Source organism: Zosterops lateralis, assembly GCF_965231275.1.
Source record: "Zosterops lateralis genome assembly, chromosome: 7".
Lineage (NCBI taxonomy): Eukaryota > Metazoa > Chordata > Aves > Passeriformes > Zosteropidae > Zosterops > Zosterops lateralis.
In genome coordinates, this window is record NC_139767.1 from 34,673,414 (window position 1) to 34,691,890 (window position 18,477).

Consider the following 18,477-nt stretch of genomic DNA (forward strand, 5'->3'; position numbering starts at 1 on the left):
AGCTCTGCTGCCAGGTTCTGCTTTGAATGTTTTCTTTTTAATCAATTTTTAGACTTATTAGCATAGCGGATCACGGTTTTTGCGAAACAAATAAAAGCTTCTAGTCTTTTTCTTGAAAGTGTTGGGAAATGTTAATGTAATTGGTTCTGTTTATAGTTCAAACTCACTTACATGTCTCTGCTGATAGACACGAGTAATGGAGTCAGCTCTCCCAGCTCTGGTTTAATGAGTTAGCACCCCAAATCTCTGGGAAGTAGCTCATGGTTTTCCTTTGTCAGAACCAAGAATCTGATAGAATTCTTAATTATCTTAGTGGCAGCAGGACAGTGCAAGGGTTAGATCATGGATTATAAAACAGGGAAACATAACACCTGTAGAAACTCAGGTGTTAAATTCCAGTTTCCTTAAGACTTTCTCTTTTGCCTCACAGTTTAATGCCCATGTTACTGTCTGGGTGTTGCTTTTGAGTTGTTATGTGCCTCTGAGTTTGGAGACAGTGATAATGCACCCAGAATTTCTGACAACTTGGTGAGGAGGGCAAGGAACATGTGGGTCAGTGGTCTGTGGGGAGATGTCCTGGTTACGGCTCTTCTGGGTCTGCAGTTTGGGTTGCTGGACAACCACAAGACTCTTGGCACATCATCCACAGCTCTTGAATTAATGTGCAGAGGTGACAATTTGGACAAGGAGGCCTTAATGTGTTTTAAACCCTTCCATTTCCTTGCCATGTGCACTGTGCATTTATTAATGACAAGTCATGGAGCAAAAATAATGGTGTTGAAGGGATTCAGATAAATATGGCCTTATGATTATGGCAGGGAGGAGTTGAACCCAGCCATTCTTGGCCTTGACAATTTTGTGCATTTTTAGATTTCCTTATATTTAGATCCCAAAGTTCCTGAATGAGCTGTCACCCCAAACCTGCATTCTCCTATACTGCATCATCCCAAAGGTTGCAATAGAAAAGAATATCAGGCTTTCAGACACAGCATATTTAGAAAAGAGAGAGAGAGAGAGTCTGCCAAATTCCCCAAACCACTTCCCAATTCCCCTCAAGGATAGCAGGAAATTACTTGTTATCAGTGGGTAATTCAGCCATAGACGTTATTGATTCCTCAATCTTTACAGCCTTGATGACCAAATATTTTGCAATCATTCTCTCTATTTAAAACTAAAAGATGTAATTTTTATTTTGGAAAAGTGGAGTTTTTCAGATTTTCTGCATGCCACATCACATTGTGATGTGCCCCTCCAGATTGTCCAGAGTGATAGCCAGAAGCTTGACTGACAGATGTCAAAGTGTAAATCATGTTCTAATAAATGAGAAATGCCTACGTGATTGAAAAAAAATCTTATACTTGTAAAAACTGTAGGTATTTTTAAAATAAATTATTTGCTTTTAATATTTGGTGTTTGGCATATCCCAGTGCACACCAGAAACTCAGACCTAGAGAGGAAGTATGTGTTTCTTGTGCTTTTCCCTAATTTCACTGTGTTTCTTAAAATTACAGAATTGATCCAAGTTGGTTCTCTTGCTTGTGAGCTACATAATCAAATGTTTCTGTAGTTTTTCACCCAATGACCTCTGGCTGACCAAAACAGTTATTGTAAGACATTCCCTGAGTTCTGAACTATATTTCCCCTTCCTAGAAAAGCTCTCCTTAGACACCTATTGTGAAGAGATATTTAATATTTTGGTTATGTGATATTTTTAAATAACATTTTTAGTAACCTGCTGTCATTACTACAGTACCACGTTGAGCAGCTGATAAATTTAAAGGTCAGTGCAGTTCCAGTGCTGTCAGTGCAGTTCCAGAATGTCTAAATAAAAAAATCCAAGGACCCTCCAACGCTTGAAAACTGGTCTGAGAGTATCACAACTATTTGGAGACATAAAAATATACTTTTTTTTCAGAATACAAGAATATCTAATTTCCAAAATTTGATGATACTATGCTTTGACTTAAACTGTTTCTGTACCATCTGTATTGTGATGATGCTTATTACTTAATATATAACATCATTCCCAGATGAAATAAATATCAGAGGTAAGAGAGGTCCATAGTCTGCTAGTCTTTTGGGAACTCCTTTGATACCCCGTCCCTGGAAGTGCTCAAGGACAGGTTGGATGGAGCTCTGAATAACCTGCTCAGGTGTCCCTGGTCATAGCAGGTGATTTGGAACAGAATGATTCTAATCTCCCTTCAAACCCAGACCATTCAAGGATTTTGTGTGCTGAAATATCCATATTCTTCTATACTCAGTAAAGACCTGTATTACCCATAAAAGCTTTCTAACTAGGTTGAGACTCCTCAGAAACTAAAATCGAGTTACATTACAAAATTCATCCATCTTTGTCCTAAATCTCATCAGCATCATTTTTATTAAAGCACTAAATATCTTTTTAAAATATAAATATTTCCAGTTGTTGTAGTCAGAAATGTGTGTTTTCTTGAATGGATGCAACAGCCTTATTCAAAATATTTTTCATCCTTCTTAGCTTTTCGTGCTACTTACATACAAATAAAGATGGAAAGAGGCAAACCCAAGATGCTCTGCATTGTTTGCTCCCTGCATGCAAGGGGAGATAATAACCAGTGTATTTTCCTGCCTGCACCACTCAGGAACTTGACAGAGCTGGCAGAGTGTGTGCACAGATCATGGACCAACTTTGATGTCGTACATTGTTATTAGACAATAGCTGGCATGGCCGTGTCACAGCAGGGTATTGCACTTACCCTTCAGCAGACCTGTTTTAATAGAAAGGGACCTCCTGCCTCCTTGCCCCAGGCCACGAAACCCTCTGCTGTGGAAGAAGGTGGTTTGGATCTCCAGCAGTAGGAGGAATCTTGTGTTGCTGTATTGCCTTTTGGCAAGTTAGTAAAATTACATATGCAGCTATTTTGGAAAATGACCACATGTTCTACATGCTCAGTACACCATTTCTGAGTCACCAGGAAAAAAAAAATAAAGAAAAAAGAAAAGGGAAAAGAAACTATCATAATGAAAAGAAAATGGTAAATAAACAATGAAAATCCCATTCAGTAGTGCTGTTTCATCTCTAAGAGATGCTTTATTCAACAGCAGGTAGCAATCCCCACAAGAAACATCTGCTATCAGAGGATTTGCAGGTACACTTTTGTTCACTGCTCACTGAATTTGTGTCGGTATTATAATTCAGCAGGTTTCTGCTTTTCACACAAACCAGGATTAGCGTTGACTTGGGCTGGAGGGCATTCAAGCTGCTGTTCTTCTTTTAGCTATATTTCTCTGTAAACATCTAATTGTTTCAAAAAGTGATGTACAGTATGCAAAAAACCTGAATTCAATGCAAATAAGCCTGTGCAGCTCTAAACTTAACAGGTGTTCTCATTAGTGTAAGTAGACAAGGAACGATTCTTGAAAGTTTGATAAACACATAGTCATGGCCAAACACGTTACTATAAGTATAAAGACACTTATAGCAACATCTCTTTTTCCTTATTGTGCAATCTCAGCATTCATTAATAGGAGACATGCGCCAGTAAATGAAATACTAAGATCCAGTACTGGCTTCTTCCTGCAAATAATGTAGCTGTGAAATGCTCTGCTACTGATGAATAAATTTTTGGCTAAAATAAGAGTCAACAAAATGAAATCTTTACACCCAGCACATATATATTTTAAATATATATCTTCGCCTGCACTGAAAGCAGAGCATTCATTCTCCCTTTGATATTTTTGTTTGTTACAAGGACTTATCACGTTGAGTCTCACTCACATACATCATAAAGTGTTATAACATGCATATAAAATTGGACAGGAGAACCATTTATCACTAGGTATTGTCCAGCTGGTAAAGCGAAGAAAGACAGGACTTCTCTGAGAAACCATTGCCAATATCTCTGTGTGTGGCTGTGTAATATATGGCTTCAGATTGCAAAGGCAATAACAGTAAAATATTACCCCAAGGAGAGAAGTGGCTTGCAGTAGGTATTCATGCACTGCCTTCAGTCTTCAGCCATGGACAAAATGTGCAATTGTCTATTCCCTGACTTCCCACTATGCACAGACACAAACTGAATTGTGTCTTAATTATTATCTCTGGCTTTTACCAGTTGTGGGGGTACTTCTTTCTTGCTTCCCCAGTCTGGTGGCTCCCATGTCCCCTGCCTTTGGCTCAAAGGCTGCCAGAACTCCATCCCTCCTGCTCCGTGGAGAGGGCAGCACGTTCGTGGGGCTGGAGCAGAGGGCAGCACGGGCAGGGGGGACACGGCAGGCTGCACACAAGTGGCTGACATCCAGGAGGGTCATCTGCTGCCTGTCTCACATTTCCCTTTTTGCTCTTTATCCTCTGAAGGAAACCCCTGTTTTTCAGAGGCTGATCCCTGTATTCCAACTGTCTCTCACAGGGTGTATTACCAGTGCAGCAGATCAGCAGGAAATACTTCCCAGGATGTTCCCTGGGTGTTTAGTAGGGATTATTTGCTCTTTCTTACATTTCCCTTTGCTCAGACATCATGTGCTTTCTTCTCACACTCCTCCAAGGCAACAAAAATACCAGACTTGGACTGGTGGGTAGAGAAATGGCAAGTTGTTCCTTGAAATTGGTGACAGCATCCCAGTACTCCTGGACCATTCCTTCCCTCCAGAGAAGCTCTTGGACCCCCAATCCAAGCTCCACTTCCAATCCAAGAAGGAATTTTGGTCTCTCAGGGCTTAATGAGCTTCAGTTGTGACCTCCTCTTGGTTCAATATTTCCCTTACAAGTGATAAATTCAGTTTTTCTGCATCTGAGGTTCATCACAGCCAGGAAAGAAAGGAAAAGTTTTGTCTCATAATGCAGAGAGAGAATTCTCACCTACTTAGTATTAATGCAAGTTTTTAGGAGAAACTGGCAAATAATATGAGTTTATGGCACAGAAGAAGGGAAACTTTAGGTTCAAATTATTTTCCTTCTTAACCATCACAGAGTTCATTATTAAAAGATTCAGTCGCAGGAATTTACCATGAAAATACTTATTTTTTCTCCACTAGTACAATATAATTTTATTTAAAATGTATTGTTTCTTGTAAGTTTGACCCCAAATCTGAGACAGCTCAATCCATTTTGGAGCCATCGATGTGTATAATGTCAGCATCAGTTTATTTTCACTAAGAAACAACTCATTGTATATGAGGAGGTTGCATTGATATGATGACCCCACAAAGGTTCCCAGAGAGTGGATGTGCAAAGCAGTCACACCACAAAGCAACACGGCTTAGGACATAACCTATAAACATCTGGCAGTATTCAGTCTTACAAATTCTATTATTGCAGAAGTTGTGAAAACACAGGGTCTGTTTGTTGCCCCTTTGCAATCCCTGGTTTTCACAGTGATTTTTACGGAATCAGAAAAAAACAGGGTAATTAAAACATAAGGTTCAACATCTTTAGATATGTAGAACATTTTCTGTTGCCTAAAACAAATATTCCCCAAGAAAGTATAAAACATTTTTCTGACTTGCAAAGTTTTTGCAGTCTATCATTTAAATTACTTAAATAAAGGGAGCTTTACTGCTCCCAAAAGCTGAGAATATAACACCCGCCATGCATATTAGCTTGATCTTTTTGACAGACCAGAAAAGTGTTTGTGTGTGCCAATTAAAACAAAAATGGATCCCTAGTGGCTTGTTCCTCACACAACTTCTGAAGACTGCTATCATTGTATGCTGGGGTAACCCTGGATAAGGCGGCTCTCCAAAGTAAACAAACTTTTCAAAACTTTCATGACAGATGGGGGTTACAAATGCATTTTAATAAGAGAGTTGCCAAAGCAACTTTTTTGCAATCAGCATATATTTACTTAACATCTAGCAACATTGGGAACACAAGACAGATACTTTCTCACCAAATTTTTTAACAAATATCATTTTTTTTGAAAGATTGGTTGAAGACCTTTTCTCTCAAGCTGATATTTCCCCATCACTTCAATGTTAACTTTGCTCGACATCCAAAGGACTGCGAGATGGGTGAAGCCAGACTGTAGTATGAGACAGACAATCTGCTTGATAATGAAATTTCTTTGGTAGTCATAAACATCTTAGAGTCCTTTAAAGTAATTTAACTATCAGCATAACCATGACTACCTCTGTTTGATAGGCTGGCTCATGGAATGGATACGTGATGCTGCGGGAATATAACGCAGCTCAAGACTGAGCCTTTTGTTTTCTTTTGTTTCCATTTTTTTTAATATTAGACTCAGCTCACTATGGTACAGCACAGAGAGATATTTTATTTATCCTCTCGGCTGCTCACTCATTCAGCATCAACATGGCCAAGAGACTGGATTATCTGAGAAAGAATTTAAGAACAACTTCCAGAAATGCAGTTGGACTTTTGACGTGTTTTTAAAAACTTGCATGGCTCTGTCCCAGTTTAATTCAAATCCAGCTAATTAAACCACTAAGGAGCATAGTGTCTCCCAACTTTAATTAATTCTACTTCTATTGGGGGTGTGGACACAGGAGTATCCAGGGTTAATGCATCTATTCTCAAGTTTTATTATATTGTAGTGATTTTTAAATGAATATTTAGTGATAGAAAATTTCCAATATCCTTTTTTTTTTTTTTTCCCTTTCTTCTTGATTCTTTTCACAACTTCCCTGGCCCAGTCCTGGTGGATGCCATGCAGATGGCAGATGGGGTGTCCTTCATTTCCTGGATAGATCTCTTAGGAAAACAGAGAAAAATCCAAATTTCTCATCATTATAGGGAATCAGGTTTATTAACATGATCAGCAAAATCCCACCACTTTGTGAGAGAGCAAGGTGAGATGAAGGGAGCAGTGGGAAGAGGGAAGAGTGTTAACTTTGGAGCTAGAAATGCTCCAGCAACTCACATTTCCTTTTTTTTTTCCTACACATATCAAGGGCAGCAATCCCAATGCACAGTGCAACAAGAGGAACACATTTTATTGAATTTCTGCACGCAGAGGTATCTGTCAATCCAAGTTTAAATCACTTAGTGTTCACCACAAGCTGTGTGAGTCCCAGGTGGCATAAAAATTTCGGTTTTCTGCACTGAATCTTGCACTGGATTAGCAACTGCTGGAGTTTCCATGGTCCAAAAGCATCCAATAATCCAACACTGAACCATTTGAGTCGGTTTTATGAAGCTTCACCTCGACAGTCCAGCAGTTTTTCTGGATATCCCAGTTTCAGGGGTAGTTGAACATTGGCTTTTTTCAGCATTTGGCAGAGTTAAGAACTGTGACATGTTTTTTTTGGTGTTTATACATGGGCTATACATGAGCCATGCACTTCCTAGGCTGCTCACCCTGCTCCCTTTTCCTTGTTGCACAGTGCACAATAAATTTTTTTTTCTGCTTTTCTCCTTCCTCACAGAATCCTTCACTTCCTGTCTTAAGGTTTTTGGTTTTTTGGCATTGTCTGAAAATACTTAATCACTGCAAATAATAGTTGTGGCCACCAGAGATGCATAAGTACACTTTGAAGTGGGTGAATCAATAAGGCCGGTTTGGATTTTTGTTTTGCTGTGTGAATTTATCCCCCTTTCCTGTATCTCTATAGAGTGTCTATCAGTAGGATTGCTGAAATTACCTTTATCCTTGTTCTACAGCTAAAGTAAATGCAAGAACATCTGTGGAAGTGTATACTGGTAAAGAACTAGAGGGTTACAGGAAGGAGATGTTTTTCACAGTTGTGCTGTAGTCCCCAGACCAAGCTTTGCAGGAAAACCACGGACAGAAGTCCCTGATCTTCTTCCACAGCTCTTTAACCTCCTATTTTCCATTGGCATGGATACACTATGAAAGCAAAGTCTGTGAGACAAGCTCTGAAGGGTGATCTGTAAGGATTTGGAAGTCCTGGCACAGCTGTAAATCCCAGAGCACAACCTAGCACAGGAAAAATACATAATTCGTAAAATTTTAAAAAACTGTTGATCCTGGGTAGCCTCTAAGGTATATTTGTATATTATAAGATGGTAATGGCATTAATTAGACAACAGTGTCCCGTATTTTGTGGAGCTAAAAGGGTGCATTTCTGTCTAATAACATAGGATCTTGTTGAACACCACCTCGGTGCATCATTACGGTGACATGCAAAAGAAGCTCAACCCTCCATTTGCAGCTTTATAAGGTGACAAGAGAAACCCTTAATAAGCCACAAATAAAATAGCAGGAAGTGTTTCACACCTGCCTCTCTTCCCACTTCCCACACTGTGTTGGCAGCCCAGCAGTGCACTGAATTTAGCACACATTTACCTGTGGTGAGCCAATATTTTCTGAGGATCAATGCTTAACAGCAGGGCTGTGCTACAGCTCACTGCAAAACTGCCATGGGAGTGGATTCAGCCTTTGAAGCAATTTTTTTTCCCCTGGTGCTGTAGCAAGAAAGAGGGAATTCAGGCACCCTGACTCTCCTATCCTCAACCTGAAGGGCATGGCAAACCAGAGGGTTAATGCCAGTTGTCAGTCCCCGTGGCTGTTTATTGCTGACAGCAGCAGCAGCATTCTGCCTGGTAAGGTGGTGCTAATTCTAGACTGTAGCCTTTGCAAAAATGATGGCACAGAGAGAGGGATTTTGGGAGGTATTTAAATAAGTGAAGTACCTGGCACAATGGAGTCTGGCAGCTCTGGATAGAGCACTCCATTTTTTTTTTTTTTTTTTTTTTTTTTTTTTTCCCCTCAGATTTGTCTTTCATTTGTTTCCCTGGCCCCTCTGTTTATTTCAGCAGTGCCTGACACAGGGACGGTGTGTTAACAGGCCTTAATATTGAACAATTTCTGCTTGTTGTTAGTTATACATCATTTAGGGCTGTGATCATAAATTGTTCAATCACAAGGTTTAGTCAAAACCAGCATTCTTTACTGATGTCTTTTCCCAAGGGTGTTGAAAATTTGATTGTTCAAAGTGCAAATATGGTTTAGCAATCCTTTCCAAGAGTCATTTATCAGAAATCCTAAGGAGGTAATATATAAAAGTGGGATAGAAAACCTGCACATTAAATGGGATTTACCAGCCAAAGCCTTTGGAACTGCTTGCCTGTGAATGACTGGAATGGAGCAGAACAAAGTCAATTACTGACTGTAATTAAGGAGTGGATGCATTTAAACTGTAGAGAGCAGTAGCAGTCTTCTTGAAACTGTCTTGTTACTCAGAAGATTAGTCTGAGGAAAGAAAGAAAAGGACTTGAACTATATCTTACAGAAAGTATATTTTAAATGAATTCTCTTCCCTCCATTCTATGATCTGTTTTTACAGATTTGCTCATAAAACACTGATAATATATGATTATCAAAATAACACATTCAAGACAAAGAAACTTTCAACATGTATTTTGCTTTGGTCTTGTTAGCAATGGAGTATCTCTTTTGCATATCATACAGTGCAAATATTTATGCAGTGCTGAATACTTGTATTTTAATAAAGCCTGAATTTACTGAACGGAAGGCTGAACTATGTTGTGTCCTTTTTAAGCCTTCAAAATACAGTAAATCTAATTACATATGTTGCTCTTACTTTGAAAATGTTATTCCATTTTATAATTTTAATAATGATTTGTTTATACTGGGAGAGAAGCATTAGATTGAGTTGTTGCCTGTGTTTAGTCTAATTCATATCTGCATGTATACATTAATAAATTGTGATATCACATCACACGTTTGAACCCAAACCTTGCCGTGTGAGCCGGGCACAGAACTGGAGGTCAGCTCTTCCTACTGCTCACCTTAAGCTGAATTTGGGCTTTTTATTTCCTTTTTGGTGAAGGGAAGGGTGACTCTGTGAGCAGTGATTAACGTTATGTCCACGGACTAATGAGGGAATTGAGATTTCCCCGATAAATAACTCTCCCTGGTGCTCGGGGAGCAGTGGGGTGGCTGGAGTTGGGTGCAGAGGGGATGGGATGAACATCTGCAGCCAGGCAGCCCCGAGCCCACACCAGGGGACCATTCCCACATTCTCAGCAGCACTCCCACAGGATGTCTCCGCTGGAGCTGCACTGACGGGATTTTCCTTAATGCTGATGACTTTGGAAACCTTCCTTAAAGGCATTTCCTCAATAAAGGGAGGGTTATAGGACAATTAATGCGACATTAGGCTGTTGTTTTTTGGTTTGGGTTTTCTTTTTTTTTTTTTTTTTTTTTTTTTTCTGTTATTATTTCAGTTTTAAGGAAGATGCTGGGAGTACCCAGGCTGGTGAGGATCTGCTGTTTCTTTTTTGCTTCATTAAAAACCCTTGACATGGGTGAGATGCAGGGACACAGTACCATTTCATGTCAGTGTATTTATATAAATTAACTGTGCAGGCTGTAACAGCTTTGCTTTGCTTTTTTCCCAAAGCTTGGTCAGAAAGAAATCCTTATTGTCCACTGTGCTCAGCCATTCCCCTAAAAATACCTGAAAAGGTTTTGGTGCTGAATAATCCCCATGTTCCAGTGGATATTCCCACATTCAGACTAAACCTGCATCCCCAATGCACCAAGACCCAAGTGTTTCATATGTGAATACCACCCAATTTTGCACAAGCAGCTTTTAACAACAGCAAAATAAGAACAAAATTTTGGTTCCACAGCTGGCAGCAGCTGAGCTGATTTGGAGCACGGGCAGAATGAGTTCCTGCCCCTTCCAAAACATGCTGGTGATGTAGCCCTTGGTTGATTTGTGTGCAAACACAGAAAGTTGTTGTGCCCAGATGATGCTCCATGGCCACATGCACCAGGAATCTGTGGAATAATCCTGGGACAAAGCACTGCACTGGGCCTCAGTTTTGCCATCTGCGAAATGGTTGCTTCAACTTGTTGTGAGAAATACCTGGAGATTTCCTCTGGTCAAATATATATGTATATGTATGTATGTATGTAAAATAAATGAAAAAAAATTATGTATCATTATTATCCCAGTGGTTTACAGAAGTTCAGACCAACAGCATATACATACATATTTCCACCAAATATTAGCTTAGACAGTGAAACGGAATTATCAGGGGATTGAATATTCTTTTGATAAATATTCCCAGTGAGTGGGTCAAAAATGTAAATCGACTTCTATTCAGACAAACTGGGGATGGTTTTTTTCCATGATAAATGGGGCTCCTAATTATTCTGCTGCAGCCATCTTTGATGATAATTTCTTTTTTTTTTTTTTTAATATGAAAGAGTGACATTATTAATTTTACCAAAATGTTTGGGAGTGGGCTGGGGAATCATAGGTAAATAATAAATGTGCAAATAATTCAAGAATGGAGGCACCAGATACAAAAACCAATACTAGTAATAATAGAAATGGAAACTGCAAATGACAGGAAATAATTTTCACGATGCACTCACTTCTTTTCAGGGTGCTTTGATTTCACTTGGACTGTGCCTTGTTACACCGAGTTTCCTGGCTCTTCTTTAACTTTTGTCACATACCCGTTATTTCTGCACTATTTGTGTTCTGTGGCTGCATTGCTGAGACAATATCTCGTTTGTTGTGACAGATTCAAAACAGTTTTCAGACAGAGGTTCAGAACTCCTCCGTAACTCAGCACTCCAGCAGGCAAAAAAAGGACAAGCATTTGGGGGTGAATGGGAGGGAAAAAAAGAGGGAAATCATCTGCCTGGTGTGTGTTTTACTCACCTGTGTGTTCCCCTGCCCTCCCCAGATCACGACAGTGTCAGGAAATGAGTTCCTCCTCCAGTCGGATATCGACTTTCTCATATTGGATTGGTTCCACGCTATCAAAAATGCAATTGACAGATTGGTATGTATTTGTTTTGGCTGTTACCTTTATTAATTAAGATGTAGCAATTTCAACTTCATTTGCTCAGGCATCTCTACAGGTTTTAGGCAGTCAGCAGCTAGCTAGACATTCCTTTCTCTGAAGGATATAAAAAGATGTATGCAAATCTACTAAAAAAATGTCAGATAAACAAGGTTGTTGCACAAAAATGTCATTTGATTCTTGCCTCGAAACGGAACGCTACATTTATTTCTCTGAAATAACAAGGACGCTGGCTTGCTGAGGGTTGTAAAAGCACACAAGCACTTAATAACTAATGAATTTTTGCATTTTCTGTTTATGCAGCCTACAGTATATAATCTTCAATAGAACTATTAATACATTTGAGCCTTTTATGAATTTTTGTATTACTTATTCACAAGAATAACACTAGCAAATAATATTCCTTTGTAACTGATTGCTGGTATTCTCCCAGGAAGGCTGGGGGTTTTCTACTAGAAGTGAGCAGGGTTGCGTTTTATTAAAACAGTTTTTAATTACCAAACCAGCTTCAGCTGTAGCTTTTTCTTTCTTTTTTGCCACTCTCAGTGCAAATTCCAAACGTCTTCCTCCTATCCCTGCCTGATCCAAGAACATTTTTTTTTCTTTTTCTTTTTTTGAGGGCATTGACTTCCCTTGTTCACTGCAGAATCTGTTGAGAGAAAAATATCCCCATTTCTTGCATTTTTCAGAGGTTTCAGTGCCGTGGAATCTGCAGCCCCTTTGAAAGGGTTAATTTGAACACAGCTACTGTTTCCTTAAAGAGCTACAAACATTCTATTACCCTGAGGCTATAATCAGCCAAGGAAAGTTTGATCTGATGATGTATGTCTTCATATTGTGCATTTCATTGGGTGTGTGAGGATATTGATATCCAACTAAAGATTTTGGGGTGGAGTTTTCCATGGAGACTCAGAATAAAAAAAATCTTTTTGGCATATAATTCAACTAAACATCCAATAAACCTGATTGTACATATACATATATATATATATATATATATATATATGTATTTTTTTAGTGATTGTGGCATCAGCAGCCCTGAGCTCACAGAGAGCCAGAGCAGCAGCAGCTGGTGGGGCACAAGTGGCCAAGGTCCGAGTGCGCAGGACAGGATGTCACCACGCACCACTCCTGGCCACTCCATCCCTGCCAAATCTTTCATTCCTGAAACTCTGAACGAATGTGAAAAGCCTGGCAGCTCTTCAGGCTGTTGGGATGGCTGATTCTCACCTGACCAAATGCCATGGGAGGAGATGTGGCTTCAGCCGAAGCAGCGTCTCCTTTTTTTCGTTCTTTTTTTTTTTTTTTTTTTTGCTTTTTTTTGCTTCTTTTCCCTGCTCATTTTCACTTTGTCTGCCAGTAAATTAGAATAAGAGAAAAGCCCCCCGACTACTTCTTAAGCTTAAACCAGCAGAATTCAACCCCGAATTTGCAATGATGTTTGAAGTAATTGTGTTTGCAAGAATATTTACTGTAACTATCTAAACCAGAAAGGCAATTTAAACACCCTTCCTCTTTGCCAGCATTTGGAAGTAGCCTGCAATGTGGAAATAATTTTGGTCCCTAAAGCCTAAAGAAGCAGGCCTTTTGTTTTCCTCACTTAAATGGGAATTTATCTCAGAAATTAAGATCAGTCTGTCAGGGCCATAAAAGCTTTGCCATATGACAAATTTTGCATTACACTTTCCTTAAATTATATACTCCCTGCACACTTGCTCTCTGTGTGTGTCTGTTAGCTTCTGTACTGGCATTCTGGAATCTCTTGCTTCATTCTTACAAATAATAATTTTATTAAAAGCATACACATATGTATATACATATATATATATTCTTTTCCCAGCCAAAAGAACAGAGAATTACATCGAGAAATTTGGAGTTCAAACTCAGAAGATCCTCCAGCATCGAATTACTGAATAACTTAGACACTGAATCCAAAGAGCCAAAGCCTGAACACAGAAAATCTTTAAGTAAGGCTTTTTTCTTTCCTCATTTTTCTTTCCTTTTTTTTTTTTCTTTCCTTTTTAAATAACTATGCCATTACAGGGCAAGATAATTTTTATTACATACAGAATGTAAGGAAGATCACTGAGAATTTTAAAGCTGAATATGTTCTGCACTGATATACATAAGTTGCATTTAAGTAAAGACAGTTACTAGCTCCATACTTTTAAAGGGTGACACTCTCTCCTAAGCAAAATAAATTTGTTTAGGAGCAAAGACATTTATTTAAGCCATTTATTTTTAAAAATAAGCAACATGAGCCCTGCGTTAATGGTCTGTTGCAGTTGCTTTGTTTCCATTTTAGTAAAATACCTCAAATTGCCAGAGTAATTTTGTCTGTTGTGTATTTATACACTGAATTGCTGAAAGAATTGACATATCCTCTGCAGCCAACAATCAGTGATGTATCTATATTTTTATAGAAGATAAATTCCAGGGTTTGGCGTTGATTTTTTTGTCAGTGTGATTAGAAAAGAAAGTGATCTAAAACTAGCAGGGGTGTGCTTTCCTCCTCTGAAAAGACTTTCCCAGTTTGTGCCGAGATGCTCGTGAGATCGTGGGCAGCAGCAGCAGCAGCAGGAGATGGTGCTGACCCTGAAATCCTCACTCAACATCTTTTTAGCTTCACCCTCTCCCCTGAATTTTCCTTTTCCTCCTTTGTTTGGTGGGAGATTCACGTCCTGGCCCCGATGTCAGCGCTGTCACAGCCCCAGACTGGCAGCCTGGTTCGAGGCACCTTTAGGTACCAAAAGGGCTCTGTAGGAATTTGCCTGCCCTCATTTCAGTGCAGGATCAAAGCCTGAGATGGTAAAGAAAAGGGCTGTATTAAAAAAGACCCAACATAGCTGTTTTTAATGATAATTATCCACACAATCATAAATATATGCACACATGCGTGCGCGTACACACAAATAGAGACTCATTAAACAGTCTCTTTTTACAGACCACAGGATTTGGGGGTTTGTTTTCTTATCATCTTGAAGATGTTTCTTTTTTGTTGGTTTTTTTTTTTTAAGGGTTTTGTGGCTTTGTTTTTTTTTTTTCTTTTCTTTGTGTTATAAAATATAAAGTAGCCTGAACGTGGCTCGTGAAAAATTGTCCCAATATCTTTGCACTGGGTGTTACGTTGCATTTCTCAGAGGAAGAAAAATAAGACTGAGAACACAGTGAGTTCTGAGGGTCTGATTCTGCTCTTATTGCAGCTAATAGCAAAATGCCCATAAACTGTCTCAGCACTCAGGGAATTTTTATTTATTTATTTAGACTTCTCACATATCTTTAAATGATAATTTGTCAGACAAAACAGAAAAAGTGACTATGAGCAGTGACAGAGACTTAGTCTATGTTTCTTTTCAAACCTTAGAGAATCCTGAATAACCTCCGTTTTGTTAAAGGCTATTTAAACTATTAAAAAAATGTGAAAATATCTGCTGTGAAATCTCACTGAATCGAAGCTTGCATTTAAATACTGTAGGTTGGATTGCTTCTAAAATATGTATTCAGAACTTTTTTTTTTTTTTTTTTTTTTTGGCCCCTTGAGATCAAGCAATTATGTGGAATTAGAAAAATCATATTATTCACTTACTTATTAGTAGTCTAAGCACAAACTGTATTGTCAGTTTTCTGCCTTTGGCTTTCTGTGCCCTTAATGTTCACACAAGTATCGTAGCCAGAATTATCGGCAACTAGAGCCAAAATTGCTTTAAAAAGGCATGAGAACTGGTAATGACACATTGTTAGCAGTTAACAGGTGGTCGTTTCATTGTCCAGTTTGACTGCAGAGCACAAAGATATGTGCAATATCTGCAAGTGTGTTTATAAAGTTCTTGCAAAGTTTAACGATTTTATAATTTTATAGTGCTTTTACGTTATTGACTATTGCCAGTGCCAAATCCAAACAAAGGAGATTTTTTAATGATGCCTCAGAACTCCTCCAGTTTAACAAAGAAGATGAGCAACTGATGTGTTAGCAGCCCACCCCCTCCCATTCTGATAACCTTTAATGAAATATTCAGACAGCTCAGATTCATTTGTATTTACCTTATCTATATTGTAGGGGTTGCAAAATATATCCAGTTTTAGACTTCATACTCCTGCATCATTGTGTTTTTTTTTTTTTTTTTTTTTTTTTTTTTTTTTTTTTTTTTTTTTTTTTTTGTTTTTGTTTTTTTTAGCAGTACAAGTATATAAAAGACAGGTACATTCTAACCAAAGCATTTCAGTAATTTACTCTTTAATTTAAAACTGGGGAGACTGTCCCCAGGGACTTAGTAGCAGGAATTTGGTTTTTATGTCTAATCCTAATTGCTTCTGCTTGCACTACAAGGACAAATGGTAATTCTCTGTTATGCTTTTTGAGCTGTAGACACTGATTTCATTGAAAATTGGGCTCAAACTGCCAGGCTCAATTTCCAAAGTTCAGAGAGTGGCTGTTCTCTTGGTCACGCAGCTTTTCAGTGGCTTCTCATCCAGTTTGGTTTCAACTCGTGTTCTAATTGAAGTTTTCTTGAGCTAAGAAGAAACCAAGAATGGCCCTGGGGAGTGTTACCAAAATATGTAAAACTGTGATCTTGTTCTCAAATACATGGAAAGAGATGACTTTTTATTTTATGATGTCAGCAATTTCACTGATACAGTTTCTGCAGCTGATGCTGGTCAGAAATAACAGGTTTTTCACCCCAGCAGTCCCCTCCATTAGAAGAAGGGTGCATTTCGAGCGAGAAAATTGCCTTGCAGCATCACCTCTTTTAATGCAAAGGAGTGTTGTTCTAAACAGATAATTTTAAAAATTAGTATCAAACTTCATATTTTCCAAGTAATTTGGATAGGGGTATTTTGAGGTTTTTTGCTATAAGGTTGCCAAAAACCCTCTCCTAATTAGTACCAGTTATAGCTGGATCCACTGGTAGGTGGTGTGCCATATTAATTTTGTATCTCATGGAACAGGGTTACTCTGCAAGTAGAGATGCTGTTGTGGTGTATGGGAAGTAGGGATAGAATCTGGGATGTAGGGAAACGCTCTGTGCACCACAGGGTTCCCAGGAATCATTCTTCTCTCCAAAAGCCAAGGGGCCTTATGTGTGTGCCCCACAGGAGCTGTCAGGACAGCTGTGCTTTGGGCAGTGAAGCCAAGAGGATGCTCTCAGCTAAGCTCAGCCTTTCTCCTCCTGTCTATGCATCCACCTTGTGGTTTGCATCCTCTTGGCCATTTGTGTCCATGGTCTGGGACTTCTGTCCCTCAGGAGTGACCTCTTGTGGAAGAGCCTGGGCTGGAGTCGCTATTGATTGTCGGAGGGGATCAATTCCCCTTCTGCTCCCCCTCTCCGGGATGGAAACAAACAGCTCCGCAATAGGAAGAGTGCCCTTTGGCTACCATATCAATCTGAGGGCTGCTCTTGTCAAAATGCACAATCACAAGCTTGATAATGCAATCCATTCCCAAAGCACTATATTTCCAACCTGTTCTCCATCATTTCCTTATGGCGTCACATTTACTCAGTTCATCACATTCTTATTAATATTTTAGGTTTCCTTGAAAGTGATGGAATTCTATTTTTATTACAAAAGCAACAAGAATAAATACTAATTGTTGTCAGTTATTTCCTTATGTAGTGGGAACACTAATCTGTTCCTCAGCTTTAGGTTGCCAAAGCAAAATAATGAAATATTTTAGACATTTAAAAAAATCTGTGATATTAGATAAATGCAATTTGATCTCCTTGTTTGCCACATAAAAGCTGGAACTGCCTGAATTGATAAGATTGAATTGCATTATTTTTATTGTTTCTACTCGCATATTTTTTTCCCTTATCTTCAAGAACCCTTTACTCAAAACCCAGTGGTTAGTTGTGCAGCCTGGAAAATCTCCTCTATGTTTGAATTCTAGCTGGAGGTGCCAACAACTCCAGCATTAAGAATTTTTAAAAAAAATGTATATGTGTGAAAAGGGACATCTTGGTGAGCTGTGGCAGCACTATCACTATTCATGGTCATTTTAGTGTCTCAATGAGAGTATCCAGGGACCCCAGGCGTCATTGTGCCAGACACAATGTGACACCAAAGTAAGACAATTCCAGCTCTCAGCCCCAATAAGGACAAGTTGCAACAGGTGGGAAAGAAGCGGACAAAGGCAGGGGGTGGAAGGAAAAGTTGACAGCAAAGCCAACATGTCATGCATGTTAAACAGCAGCTTTGGGATTCCTTTCTGCTCTCTGTAAGGATCAGGGTCTGAGCCCCAGAACCCTGGCCTCCATCCAACTCAAATAATGATATTTTCCTTACCTAAATTCCTCTTGGACTTTCAGTAGGGAGCAATGTGTCTTTTAGTCCCAAAGGATGATGATTTGCCCTGGGGATGCCACAGCATTTGCACACTTCCCTAGGGAATGGCCTCATGGAAGTGGTCTGGGAATACACTTCCTAGCATCTTTTAAATGAAGAAAAAAAAAAACCATTAAAGTAACCTCTGGATCATAGTTTGTATTTGCCTTCATACCTATTTGCTACAAAGTCATCTAGGCATTGAAGTCTGCTTTAGTTTCTTAAAAGACAGTTAAATTCGGGAGCTTATAGTCCTTATGATTGAACCATGGATTGTGTGCTTTAAAATTGCCCAAAATTGCTCTTCTTGTTTCATTCAGTTTTCTTCAGAAGGCTGAATTTTGAAATTTGAGCATAGTATGTCTGTATTTATCCCTAATTGCTGAAGCATCCGGGATCCTTTCTGG

The 18,477-nt window shown here is 39.0% G+C and overlaps 1 protein-coding gene across 1 annotated transcript in view; it reads left to right on the forward strand.

Moving 5' to 3' along the window:
- The window catches only part of ARHGAP15 (Rho GTPase activating protein 15), a 322,354-nt gene that overhangs the window by 151,577 nt on the left and 152,300 nt on the right, over positions 1–18,477 (forward strand). The window contains exons 7-8 of the mRNA XM_083865289.1: positions 11,630–11,728; positions 13,590–13,716. Of these exons, the coding sequence (XP_083721415.1) occupies positions 11,630–11,728; positions 13,590–13,716 (226 nt within the window). The remainder of the gene's footprint in view (positions 1–11,629; positions 11,729–13,589; positions 13,717–18,477) is intronic.